Here is a 13,441-nt window from a genome sequence, read left to right as displayed (position 1 = left end):
GCCGTGCGGTATCAAACATTGCATGAAAAATACACGCTTAGAGCAGCGCCTCGGATCAAATATCACGTTTGTCGGGAGGGACATTAATGAATTCCCTGAATGAAAGAGCCAAACTGCAGTTAAAGTCCACCATTTAATAATTTGGCAAATAATTCGACTACAGATGTCCATGTAAACACAGTCACATTGTCCGCTGTGGTTGTGTGTTTTGACTCTGAAATTCAGTGCGCCCAAATAGACACTCCCATACCAAGCCTCTTTTCTTCCTCCGACACTCCCCCTAAACAGAGCTGGACACGCCCACTTTTCTGACTTTTTCCAAAGTAGAGGTGTGAAAACACCCTGCTGCCGAGGGGGTTTCATGGCCCTTTAAGCTTTTACAGTGTGTATTTTGGTCCTAAAATTTATTATTCTGAAGTTACTGGAGTCTGGCCTAAATAATAAGTGTAGTGGCAATTTTCTTTAAGGAGACTCTCTCAGTGGTCAAGAAGACAAAGTCTTACCCAAAGTGTCTTTTAAAGTTTTATTCTTTGCAAAGAAGGTCACACGATCATACATCAACAACAGTTGCTGCAGTGAGCCACCGAAAACAGAGTGTGCTCTCCCTTTTATTTGGTTTCTCCCCTGTACTGCTTATGAGGTCACTAGAGACATGCATCATGGATTATAGTTATCGTTTCCCTGTATAGGATTCTTACTTATTTACTGCTTGAGTTTTGGTTTCCAATCAGGCCATATCATGTTTACGTTAGGTGTCTTAACCTTTCTGACCCATGCCCCTTACAAAATAGACAGACAAACAACTTCACACACTTCTTCTTCTTCTGTGTCATTTCATATCAGTTACACAATTTCACAGAAGTATAAAATGAAAAACAAAAACAGAGCAGTCACGCACAGTAAAGTTAAGCAATATAGAAAATGCATATAAATCTGAAAGATGAATGTAAATGAATTTCCAATGCAAAAGTCTTAAAACTCTATGGCCCGCTTTCACAGATGGGGCTTGCGTTTAAACACTAGATGAAAAAGTCTGAGCTGTTTCACCATAAACCGAAAGATACTTTCGGAAAGATAATTATTATGGGTGCCTTTGTTTTGTCTCAAGCTTTAAACTTATAGATCAATTATCTTATCTAGGGTGCGTCCCAATCAGTACCTTTGTTCAGTAGTCAGTGCACGGATCAGTTCACTTGTTATTTTAAGTGCTGTCTTAATCACAAGTTTTTTCCAGTGCGCTGAAACTTTCGCGCTCTGAAAAGTCCCACAATGCAGGGGAAAAATAATGCTGCATTAATATATATGCACTATGAGCCCTTTATTTGTTTTTGTGCAGTCTACAAAAAAAAAAAATAAATAAATAAAATAAAAAGCATTCAAAAACCTTCAGTCCCCCATCCCACCCCCAAGGATGAGAATTAAAAAAAAAAAACTTTAACACCTACAAGAATTGTTAAAGCAACTGAGTAAATATACATTAAAAAAATACATAACACACGCACACATTAGTAAAAAGAGCAGAGATCTTTCTTAAACAACAAAAAAAAAAAAACATAAATTAGCGAAGGGGTGGGTTGTATTCCTGACAAAATTAATTAGAAGATCCCAATTTTTATTAAAAAATTCCGTGGAACCTCTTAACGTAAAGGTAAGCACTATGAGCCCTTAACGGAATCTTGCGTGATCCGAATCATCAATTGTACTGAAAAACAAGAGACATTTATCTAGAAAGAATCAGAAACGAACAGAGCTAGATTAGTAAAAATTGAGCAATCCTTTGTAATTGTTTAATGGTTGTATTGGTGCTGGTATATGAAACAATCAAATTATTAAGCCATGCTTTTATTAGTTAAATTAATATATGAAAATGATTAGTTCTTCTGTTGTTTAGAAACTCCAGTTTTGAACATGTACATCGAAGACGTTCTCATGTCACACTGTGTGTCCCAATGTATAGTGAAGCAAGCTCATCATCACCTTACCAGCACCCGAATTCACCAATAGTATCTGAGTGCAGACTTGCATATGCAAGTTGAGACACACTGTCTCAGACACAATGCACTCAAATGAGCTAGTGACATCACTGTGAGGGGTTGGGTTAGGGGCGGGTTTAAGTGTGCGCATTTAAAGCATTGCATTCTCCAATTCGTGCAACTACTGGTGAACCACTTGCTGAATCCTGCTCAAACAAGACAAGGTTCTCTTTATTTAATTGCTGTAATTGTGTTGTTGATTCTTTACCAATTTAACTTTACTTTGACTTTTAAATGTAATTCATGTATTTGATTTTTGGTTAAGAACAGGTCCAAACAAAAACTGTATTGTGGAGCAATGAAGGTTTATCAAGGTGTTTTGCTGCTCTTGAGTTGCCAGATCCTTTACACTCTGGGTAAATGCTGTTCTTTTTTTTAAATATATTTTCTTTTATTGTCTTCTTAAATATTGTAAAGGCTCTATCTATTTTGTGTGGGTTTTGCAGCTTTAGACTGTACTATAATGAATGGTAACCTGAAGCAGATTGACGCTGGGTCTGGTTCAGTGGTTGGAGTGAACGATCTAAATCAAGCGTTTGTGCTGCAAGATGATGTCTTCAATCCGGTCAGCAGATCTCTAAAGCACTTCAGTGTTGGTCCTGCTGGTCAGCTGGGAGTTAACAAAAACAACTACATCTTCAAATTGATGAGTGGCAGATTTGTTGAGTTTCCAGGTATAAATTTTTTTTTCCAATGATCAAAAATATATCTGTTAAAAAAATCGACTTTTAATATTTTAGCCAACCCTTTTTTTTAAGGTCTTCTCAAGCAGGTGGATGCTGGAGGTGATCAGATCATTGCAGGTGTCAATATGAATGACGACATCTTTTGTTTAAACATGGACGCTAGCAACCAATGGCCATCCAGCACCACTCCTTGGGTTACCATTAATGGAAAGCTGAAGTATTACAGCTGTGGCCCTTACAGCTGCTGGGGTGTGAACTCTGATGACTATATCTTTATGATGAAGGTAATGTCACCATGTTAAATGCAGTGAATAAAGTATCATTTTGCAAAGACAAACAACACCTTTTTGGGGGGGGTTGGGTTCTTACAGGGTGTGTCCAGTAATGCCTGTTCTGGGACGTTTGTAAATATTCCTGGCCTTCTCTCCATGATTGAAGTGGGAACAGATGGCAGTGTCTTTGGTGTCAACTATGAAGCAAAACTATACCAAAGGTCAGCTGAACAGTTCAAACACATCATAACATGACATTTTGTCAAGCATGATTTTCTTCCTGTTGATGAAACCCATTCTTTGTTTGTCTGCTGCAGAGTTGGTGTGAGTCGGTCTAACCCTGCTGGCACAGACTGGATCTCAATGATTGCCTGTCCCAATGGTCACAAACACGTTTCCTTTGACCTGGGAGTGCTGTGGGTTGTCTGTGTTGATGGCTCCATCCGTAAATGTACTCTATAATCTGAATCTCTTCATAATGGAAATCCTAAAAAATCATTTAACAGACAAATAAAAGTTTAATCTTGCACTGTTTCGGTCCTGTTCTATCTGTTGTCTCAAACATTACTAAAGTGTATTATTGGTGTCACATTTGTGTAGTGAATGAATCTGTCACCTCTGGTGGCCGTATATTAGATTCTTTTACAGGTATTAGTAAGGATTTTAAACAAGATGAAATGTACTTCCACTCCGCAAGAAACTCTCAGTTTTGAAGATCAGTTTCAGTTAAATCAGGTCTCAAGTGCTTTTAATGGTTCAAATTATAAATTCTACAGAATATAATTCATCTATCGTCTTATGAAACCAACAATATTTAATATGACTGTAGCTGCACTAGTCAAAATAAATGATAGCCATGCTTTATACTGATGCCTTTGCTGTTTGTTTCTCTATTCTCAGACAAACACGCGCATATATATATATATATATATATATATATATATATATATATATATATATATATATATATATATATATATATATATATATATATATACACACACATGCATTTATAAATGTGTATATATATAATTTTAAGCTTTCGAATATTATAAGAAAATATTTTCTGATTTTTATATTCCAAAAAAATATTTATTTACTTTTCGATGCAAACAAAATCTTAATAGCTCAATATGACTTATTAAGTTATATATTATTGTAACATTGTGGGGACAGAACCAAATATTTCAAAACTATCTAAAAATACAATATTAGTATTAACTGCACAATTACTGTAACTTTGGAGTGGTGTACTACATACACCATTTTTCAACAAATTCTCCCTCTGTATATGAACCAATTGTGTAACATGGCTACCTTAAACTATTACTTAACATTATTTTCGAGTATTGATGTAGGTTACGTAGATAAACATCTGGCATAAGGTTGTATTTAGCCATTTTATGAACTACATCCTCATCACAAGTAGAGCAAATAAACACTGGGATTTTTTTAATTGCACTATCAGAGGTTAATGTGTTAAGTTATTTTTTTTGACCAATAGTTGCAGTTATTTTTTCATGGTATAACTTTATTGATCCATATTTATGTGTTTTTTCATAAATGTCTGAACCAGATTTTAATGTTGTTTATTGGTTTTGTTGTTTTACTTGGGTCTTATAACCTTAACATTTTTGGTCTTATAACCTTAACATTTTTGGTCTCATAACCTTAACATGTATTAGTCTGAGGTTACCTGAAGTAAGTGGAGTCTGGCCTAAATTAAAAGCATTTCAAACCACAACTTAAAAAGAAGAGGGTTTTGCTTTATGTCCTTGTTTACAGTCTTTAAACTCCATCTGCTTTCACAAACGCTGAACTATATCACTGCCTTTATTTTGTCTCAAGCCTGGAACTTGGGTATGTAAAAAAATATCTGTTAAATTTATGGAAAAACACTGATTACATACATTTCTACTGTTTCCAAGCACTGTGCCGGTCCCACACACCAGTTATTAAACTAAAATACAATAGTAATTTATGGTAAAAAGGTTTTCAACCATACTAAAGTGTATTAGTGTATTTTTTACAACATTTTTTAAAGAAAACCACTGCACTTCGTAATATAGTGTTTGACGGAGACCAGCTGGTGAGTGCAATCCCAAATCATCTCTCACATAATCTCCTCCTAGAGCCGTGGTTCTCAAACTTTTTTCATCAAGTACCACCATAATGAGCAGTATTGAAATACAGTAGCGTAGTAGGCCCAGTAAAGCAGCCACAACTCTGCACAGTTAAAAAACATGGCAGATTACCTCAGAAATATAGGCTATATGTCATATATGGCATATTATATACATCATTTTTGATAAATTTTGAAATATGTGTAGAATGTACATGACATATTTCATTCCTCCGTGTACCACTACTGGTACACGTACCACAGTTTGAGAACCACTGTCCTAGAGCAACTGCCTCCCATGCAGGAATCGCTGGTTTGATCCCCGTTTGGAACGGGACTAGTTGTCAGATGTAAATACTTTTGAATAGTTTGGATTTTACTAGTCATCAGTGGTGTAATGTAACATACCTTATGAGTAAAAACTACATTAATTGAGTAATTTGTTTATATTACTGTTGTTGTATTACAACATTTGACAATATTGCAACACAGTGCTTTCCTACACTTTCACCAGAAGAGGTCCTCATCAAGCTCTGATTTAGAAAGCTTCGAGTAACGAACCTTTTTCCGATACAATTGAGTCGAGCTCTTCACTGGTTTAGAAAGCTTCATTTCACCATCACTGCCAGCAACTGTGGTTGCCAGACTTTTTCCGTAAAAAATACAATTTGTAGAACTGTTAAAATTCATGGACAAAAACGTATTTTATGAACTGATACAATGTTCAGTTCACAAAAAATTAGCTCAGTGCATAAAAACATAAGGTCATTAAATGCATTAATGGGTTCATGTGTATTTACATTTAGCAAACAGATTCTCACTGCATTAGTAACTACACAGTTACCTTAAACAAAAGAAGATGCAGCACAACATCAAATATTATTAGTTTGTCTTGGACTTGCACACAGACGCTACTATCCTCCACGATAGGGACACAAAAAATGTTTTACAGTATTATTTTGCTGTTTTATTTATTGATTTCACTGTAAAATACTGGCAGTATTGGTTGCCAGTAATCTACTGTTTTCAACATTTTACATTTATAAATTCAGTTTACAGACCATTTCTGTTAAACATTCATTCCACAGTCTTTATTTTTAATCGAACATATTTAACCCCTCAAATTCCAGAGCAAAATCCTCACTAATGTCCTCACTACAGAGGGCTGAACACTCAGACAGTGATGAAGTTAATGAGATAATTAAGTGTCTAATTAAAGGAGGATTGAGAATTCTTGATGAACAACTGTTAACAAGCAGAATCACTGAAGGAAAGAAAAACACAAATTACAGCCAAAAAACAAAAAACAAATATGAAATCAACTCAAAATAAAACTCTAAATAAAATTATAATTAATAAAAATAAAACTAATTATGCAATAAAACTTTTATCTCTCAAGATCTCATTAAACTCCACAAACATCAGGAGATACTTATTACTGACCTTTGACTTTATTTCTGTCACGTGAACAAAAGCTCTTAATGAAATTTCTGTTGTTCATTTGAAGTCACCATGATGGAGGACAGAGTCTGCTTTAGTCAGGATCTTCAACTTTGTTCTGACATTAGATTATAATTTGGTTGTTATAATTAAATGTGTTAATCACACTATATGTATAGCATTAAAAGCCAAAAGAAAAGATTAATAGTAAGTCTGATAAGATTAACTATGATACTGAAACCACCCTCACCAGCTTGTGCAGATATGAATACCATATGTAAATAAATCCACTTGACCTACAGCAGTCATTGACTTTATACTTCTAAATACACTGTTCACAATGAAATGTTTGATCTATGGCAGAACTTAAAAACACACAGACATCAACTATTAGTCTTTGAATCTCAAGAATGGTGACAAAAAATAATAAAAATCATATAAAAATCAACCCAGAACATCACAAAGCACTCTACTGAAATATTACCTGCCAAAAACAACATACAATAAGGGAAAAGAGATTGTAAAAACTTTAAGCTGCATATTACATTCATGCTGCAATTCATGCTGTTTAATTGCATGCAAATTAAGCAGCTTTTTTTTAAGCAACCCTGGTTGAGGTTCATATCCTGATTCTTGATGTCTGCGTGTCATTAAGTACAGCTGGAGATCTCAAGGTTTTGTGCATGAAACTAATACATTTTATTTACTTAATAATTCCTTGATAATTGTTTGTTGGGAAGCTGTAACATATTCCAAACAGTAACAAATAAAAGCTATTTTCTATGGCTTAACTTATAAAATACTAGAAATTATATCTGTAACAATGAATAAATGATGAGTTTTAGAAACACAGTTATATCAGCCAGAGACACATTAAGCTAGAGGAGTAACGATTCAAGAGCCCAACTAAAGCAACCTTTGATCTCTAGGTCAACGATGAGGTCAAATGAAATATTTTCTATAAAATTATAAATCTCTGTTAATTATCAAATATTCCTGCAGATATGACAGAAATTAAGTCAAACTGTAGTCAGTGAAGCTGCTAATGCTGTTATTTAATGGAGGTGTTTAATCCTGTTTTAATTCAGCTGGTTCGGTGTAAGGGGGTGTCTGTTGCTCTATTATTCAGTGATTGTGCTTGTTAACAGCAGCTGTTCATCAGTGTCTGAATTCCCTTAATAGTGGTCATTCACTCTGTCTAGTGGACTAAACTAATTAACTCATTTATGGACTAGTAAATGAGGGTGTACAGTGAGATTTCAGACACTCTGATTAGTTTCTCAAAAACAAATGTTAGATCTGTTACAGCTATTTTCTGTATTTTGTACAGAAATGAGCTGTAAATCATTTAACAGGTTTTCACTATAGATTTTACAGACTTTTACTGTTAAAATCACGGACATTTTTAACAGTGTAGGCTGTTTATACCCTCAAATAGTGCATTTTAACCATTTTTAACCATGTGGATCATTTTATATCTGCTTATATTCTTCCCGATGCTGATGCCAAGCTTGCTATGAATGAACTTCATGCAGCCATCAGCAAACAACAGACTGCTCACCCACAGACTGCTTTTATTGTTGTGGGGGATTTTAATCACTCAAACCTAAAAGCAGTGCTTCCCAAATTCCATCCAAACATGTTCTGCTACACAAGGGAAAACAAAACTTTAGACCACGTTTACACAAATATGGCTGAAGTCTATGCTGTGACCCCCCCCCCCCCCTTTTTTTTCTGTTCTGGAATACATCAACACCACCATAGACAGTGTTACAATCCAGAAGCAAATCACCCGCTTGTTAAATGTGACGTCAAGCAAAGCAGCTTCTGGGTCCAAGCGCTCTGTTCAACTGTATGGGGAGACTCATGAAATGGCAATCATAAACATTTACAAAGCAATTTAATACTTTCGAAAATCAAATTCGCAATACATATTTCTATGCCTAATATCCGATGGCCAGAAAGTGATTCATTTTTTTATAAATTGTTAAAATTTTGGTATTTGTTATGCAGCAAGCCCAGAGATTGCTATGTATACTATAACTTCAAATAAAATTTAACTTTAATGTGTGATAGGAATAAAAAGTGTCATAAATCTACCTGCGAAATTGCATGACTTGACTGTGAGACCAATTGAGGATCAAAACATGACCTCTCTGGACAGAAATTTAAAATATGGACCAATCGCTAGCTTTTTTTTTTTAAATGTCTAATTATCTTGTTTAATTCCCCCACTTTTCGCAGCACTGTATGACAGAATTTCGCAACACAAATTCTAGTGTGACCGCAGCTTAAGTCTATTAAACTGTGCAGGGCTGAGGCACTCCAGGAAGTGAGTTTGGACACCTCTGGCATATTTTATAAATACAACATTATTTAATTACAGTTACACACATGACAAAAATTAACAGTCTTTGTTTCATTGCTAATAGACAGCTCGCTACTGTTAAATAACTATCACAGGGTCTGACCAATAGTTGAAAATCTAATCTGTGTTAGTGATGCACAAACAAAACAGCATCCGTTCCAGTGTACTGAGTGCTTGAATTAACTCACTCCTTCAACTGGTCTATTTTAGTTGACTAACGTAGTAGGGCAGAGTGAATGAAAAAAGGGTGCCGTTTTGTATACAACACTATAGTTCAGCTAGTGTCCATCGTTTTCATCCTGATTGTTCATTGGCTGATTGATGGCTTCACCTGTGCTTAATCTTGTTGACTGATGTTGCGCAGTTTCATGGTTGGTTGACAGTTTGCTTTTACGCCTGATTGGCTGGATGTTTAAATAAAAAACAGACAGCTGCGATGTTTTTCTTCAGTGCGGCTGTTGATGTTATCACTTTGACTGTAGAATCCTGCTCAAACAAGACAAGACAAGGTTATGTTCAAATAATTACTGTCATTGTGTTGCTGAGGCTGTCTTTACTTTGAATTGACTTATGTACTTGATTTTTGGTTAAGAACAGGTCCAAACAGAACATGTATTGTGGAGCTATGAAGGTTTATCAAGGTGTTTTGCTGCTCTTGAGTTGCCAGATCCTTTACACTCTGGGTAAATGCTGTTCTTTTTTTAAAAATATTTTCTTTTATTGTCTTCTTAAATATTGTAAAGGCTCTATATCTATTTTGTGGTTTTTGCAGCTTTAGACTGTACCATAATGAATGGTAACCTGAAGCAGATTGACGCTGGGTCTGGTTCAGTGGTTGGAGTGAACGATCTAAATCAAGCGTTTGTGCTGCAAGATGATGTCTTCAGTCCGGTCAGCAAATCTCTAAAGCACTTCAGTGTTGGTCCTGCTGGTCAACTGGGAGTGAATGGAACCTACTACATCTTCAAATTGATGAGTGGCAGATTTGTTCAGTTTCCAGGTATATTAAAAATTCCCAATGATTCAAAATATATCTTTTGTTAAAGTGATTTTTAATATATTAGCTAACTTCATTTATTATTTTTTTTTTTTTTATTGAAGGTCTTCTCAAGCAGGTGGATGCTGGAGGTGATCAGATCATTGCAGGTGTCAATATGAATGACGACATCTTTTGTTTAAACATGGATGCTAACAACCAATGGCCATCCAGCACCACTCCTTGGGTTACCCTTAATGGAAAGCTGAAGTATTACAGCTGTGGCCCTTACAGCTGCTGGGGTGTGAACTCTGCTGACCGTATCTTTATCATGAAGGTAATGTCACCGTGTTAAATTAAGTATCATTTTGCAAAGGCAAACTAAATTTTTATTTATTTTTTTTCTCTCCTTACAGGGTGTGTCCAGTAATGCCTGTTCTGGGGATGGGACTTTTGTAAATATTCCTGGTCTTCTCTCCATGATTGAAGTGGGAACAGATGGCAGTGTCTTTGGTGTCAACTACGAAGCAAAACTGTTCCAAAGGTCAGCTGAACCGTTTAAACATCTTAACATATTTGTCAAGCATGATTTTCTACCTGTTGATGAAACCCATTCTTTGTTTGTCTGCTGCAGAGTTGGTGTGAGTCGGTCTAACCCTGCTGGCACAGACTGGATCTCAATAATTGCCTGTCCCAATGGTCACAAACACGTTTCCTTTGACCTGGGTGTGCTGTGGGTTGTCTGTGTTGATGGCTCCATCCGTAAATGTACTCTATAATCTGAATCCCTTCATAATGGAAATCCTAAAATCATTAACAGACAAATAAAAGTTTAATCTTGCGCTGTTTTCGGTCCTGTTCTATCTGTTGTCTCAAACATTACTAAAGTGTATTATTGGTGTCACATTTGTGTAGTGAATAATTCTGTCACTTCTGGTGGCCGTATATTAGATTCTTTTACAGGTATTAGTAAGGATTTTAAACAAGATGAAATGTACTTCCACTCCGCAAGAAACTCTGTTTTGAACATCAGTTTCAGTTAAATCAGGTCTTGAAGTGCTTTTTAATGGTTCAAATTATAAATTCTACAGAATATAATTCATCTATAGTCTTATGAAACCAACAATATTTAATATGACTGTAGCTGCACTAGTCAAAATAAATGATAGCCATGCTTTATACTGATGCCTTTGCTGTTTTGTTTCTCTATTCTCAGACACAAACACGCGCATATATATATTATATATACACAGATGCACTTATAAATATATAATTTTAAGCTTTCAAATATTATAAGAAAATATCTTCTGTATTTTATATTCCAAAAAATTATTATTTACTTTTCGATGCAAACAAAATCTTAATAGCTCAATATGACTTAAGTTATATATTGTTGTAACATTGTGGGGACAGAACCAAATATTTCAAAACTATCTAAAAATACAATATTAGTATTAACTGCACAATTACTGTAACTTTGGAGTGGTGTAATACATACACCATTTTTCAACATAAATTCTCCCTCTGTATATGAACCAATTGTGTAACATGGCTACCTTAAACTATTACTTAACATTGTTTTCGAGTATTGATGTAGGTTACGTAGATAAACATCTGGCATAAGGTTGTATTTAGCCATTTTATGAACTACATCCTCATCACAAGTTGAGCAAATAAACACTGGGATTTTTTTAATTGCACTATCAGAGGTTAATGTGTTAAGTCATTTTTTGACCAATAGTTGTAGTTATTTTTTCATGGTATAACTTTATTGATCCATATTTATGTGTTTTTTCATAAATGTCTGAATTTTAATTTTGTTTATTGGTTTCGTTGTTTTACTTTGGTCTTATAACCTTAACACTTTTGGTCTCATAACCTTAACATGTATTAGTCTGAGGTTACCTGAAGTAAGTGGAGTCTGGCCTAAATTAAAAGCATTTCAAACTACAGCTTAAAAAGAAGAGGGTTTTGCTTTATGTCCTTGTTTACAGTCTTTAAACTCCATCTGCTTTCTCAAACGCTGAACTGTATCACTGCCTTTATTTTGTCTCAAGCCTGGAACTTGGGTATGTAAAAAAAAAAAAATGTTAAATTTACGGGAAAAACAACGATTACATACATTTCTACTGTTTCCAAGCACTGCGCCGGTCCCACACACCAGTTATTAAACTAAAATACAATAGTAATTTATGGTAAAAAGGTTTTCAACCATACTAAAGTGTATTATTAGTGTATTTTTTACAACATTTTTTAAAGAAAACCACTGCACTTCGTAATATAGTGTTTGACGGAGACCAGCTGGTGAGTGCAATCCCAAATCATCTCTCACGTACTCTCCTCCTAGAGCAATCCCCTCCCATGCAGGAATCGCTGGTTTGATCCCCGTTTGGAACGGGACTAGTTGTCAAATGTAAATACTTTTGAATAGTTTGGATTTTACTAGTCATCAGTGGTGTAATGTAACATACCTTATGAGTAAAAACTACATTAATTAAGTAATTTGTTTATATTACTGTTGTTGTATTACAACATTTGACAATATTGCAACACAGTGCTTTCCTACACTTTCACCAGAAGAGGTCCTCATCAAGCTCTGATTTAGAAAGCTTCGAGTAACGACATTTTTCCGATGCAATTGAGTCGAGCTCTTTACTGGTTTAGAAAGCTTCATTTCACCATCACTGCCAGCAGCTGTGGTTGCCAGACTTTTTCCGTAAAAAGTACAATTTATAGAACTGTTAAAATTTATGGAAAATAACCGTATTTTATAACCTGATACAATGTTCAGTTCACAAAAAAATTAGCTCAGTGCATAAAAACATAACGTCATTAAATGCATTAATGGGTTCATGTGTATTTACATTTAGCAAACAGATTTTCACTGCATTAGTAACTACACAGTTACCTTTAAACAAAAGAAGACGCAGCACAACATCAAATATTATTAGTTTGTCTTGGACTTGCACACAGATGCTACTATCCTCCACGATGGTGAGACAACATTTTTTTTACAGTATTTTGCTGTTTTTTTTTTTTATTTTATGGGGAAAATATAGGCAGTTGTGGTTGCCAGTAATCTACTGTTTTCATCATTTTACATTTATAAATTCAGTTTACAGACTATTTCTGTTAAACATACATTCCACAGTCTTTATTTTTAATCGAACATATTTAACCCCTCAAATTCCAGAGCAAAATCCTCACTAATGTCCTCACTACAGAGGGCTGAACACTCAGACAGTGATGAAGTTAATGAGATAATTAAGTGTCTAATTAAAGGAGGATTGAGAATTCTTGATGAACAACTGTTAACAAGCAGAATCACTGAAGGAAAGAAAAACACAAATTACAGCCAAAAAACAAAAAACAAATATGAAATCAACTCAAAATAAAACTCTAAATAAAATTATAATTAATAAAAATAAAACTAATTACACAATAAAACTTTTATCTCTCAAGATCTCAGCAGAGATCATTAAACTCCACAAACATCAGGGGATACTTATTACTGACCTTTGACTTTATTTCTGTCACGTGAACA

The 13,441-nt window shown here is 34.8% G+C and overlaps 2 protein-coding genes across 6 annotated transcripts; both read left to right on the top strand.

The window, feature by feature from the left end:
• Positions 1-2,149: 2,149 nt before the first annotated feature.
• si:ch211-251f6.6 lies at positions 2,150-3,525 on the top strand. 3 transcript variants are annotated; one of them, NM_001282005.1, is made up of 6 exons: positions 2,150-2,197; positions 2,304-2,389; positions 2,480-2,707; positions 2,792-3,003; positions 3,091-3,212; positions 3,309-3,525. In NM_001282005.1, the coding sequence occupies exons 2-6, from the start codon at positions 2,332-2,334 to the stop codon at positions 3,451-3,453; spliced, it is 765 nt and encodes a 254-aa protein (NP_001268934.1). In that variant the 5' UTR covers positions 2,150-2,197; positions 2,304-2,331; the 3' UTR covers positions 3,454-3,525. The 3 variants fall into 3 exon arrangements, with proteins under 3 accessions (NP_001268934.1, XP_087125927.1, XP_087125926.1); XM_087269801.1 differs by having other exon boundaries at positions 2,153-2,197; positions 3,091-3,183; positions 3,309-3,518; XM_087269800.1 differs by having other exon boundaries at positions 2,153-2,197; positions 2,299-2,389; positions 3,309-3,518.
• Positions 3,526-9,369: 5,844 nt separating this feature from the next.
• On the top strand, positions 9,370-10,745 carry si:ch211-251f6.7. 3 transcript variants are annotated; one of them, NM_198824.3, is made up of 6 exons: positions 9,370-9,430; positions 9,519-9,604; positions 9,694-9,921; positions 10,023-10,234; positions 10,314-10,441; positions 10,532-10,745. In NM_198824.3, exons 2-6 carry the CDS (start codon positions 9,532-9,534, stop codon positions 10,674-10,676), a joined length of 786 nt encoding a protein of 261 aa, NP_942119.3. In that variant the 5' UTR covers positions 9,370-9,430; positions 9,519-9,531; the 3' UTR covers positions 10,677-10,745. The 3 variants fall into 3 exon arrangements, with proteins under 3 accessions (NP_942119.3, XP_087125114.1, XP_087125115.1); XM_087268988.1 differs by having other exon boundaries at positions 9,514-9,604; positions 10,532-10,738; XM_087268989.1 differs by having other exon boundaries at positions 9,370-9,450; positions 9,529-9,604; positions 10,532-10,738.
• The last annotated feature ends 2,696 nt before the right edge of the window (positions 10,746-13,441 follow it).

This window comes from Danio rerio, chromosome 10 (assembly GCF_052040795.2).
Source record: "Danio rerio strain M-AB ecotype USA chromosome 10, GRCz13ab, whole genome shotgun sequence".
In the NCBI taxonomy this organism is placed as follows: Eukaryota; Metazoa; Chordata; class Actinopteri; order Cypriniformes; family Danionidae; genus Danio; species Danio rerio.
This window is presented reverse-complemented; position numbering and strand designations above follow the sequence as displayed.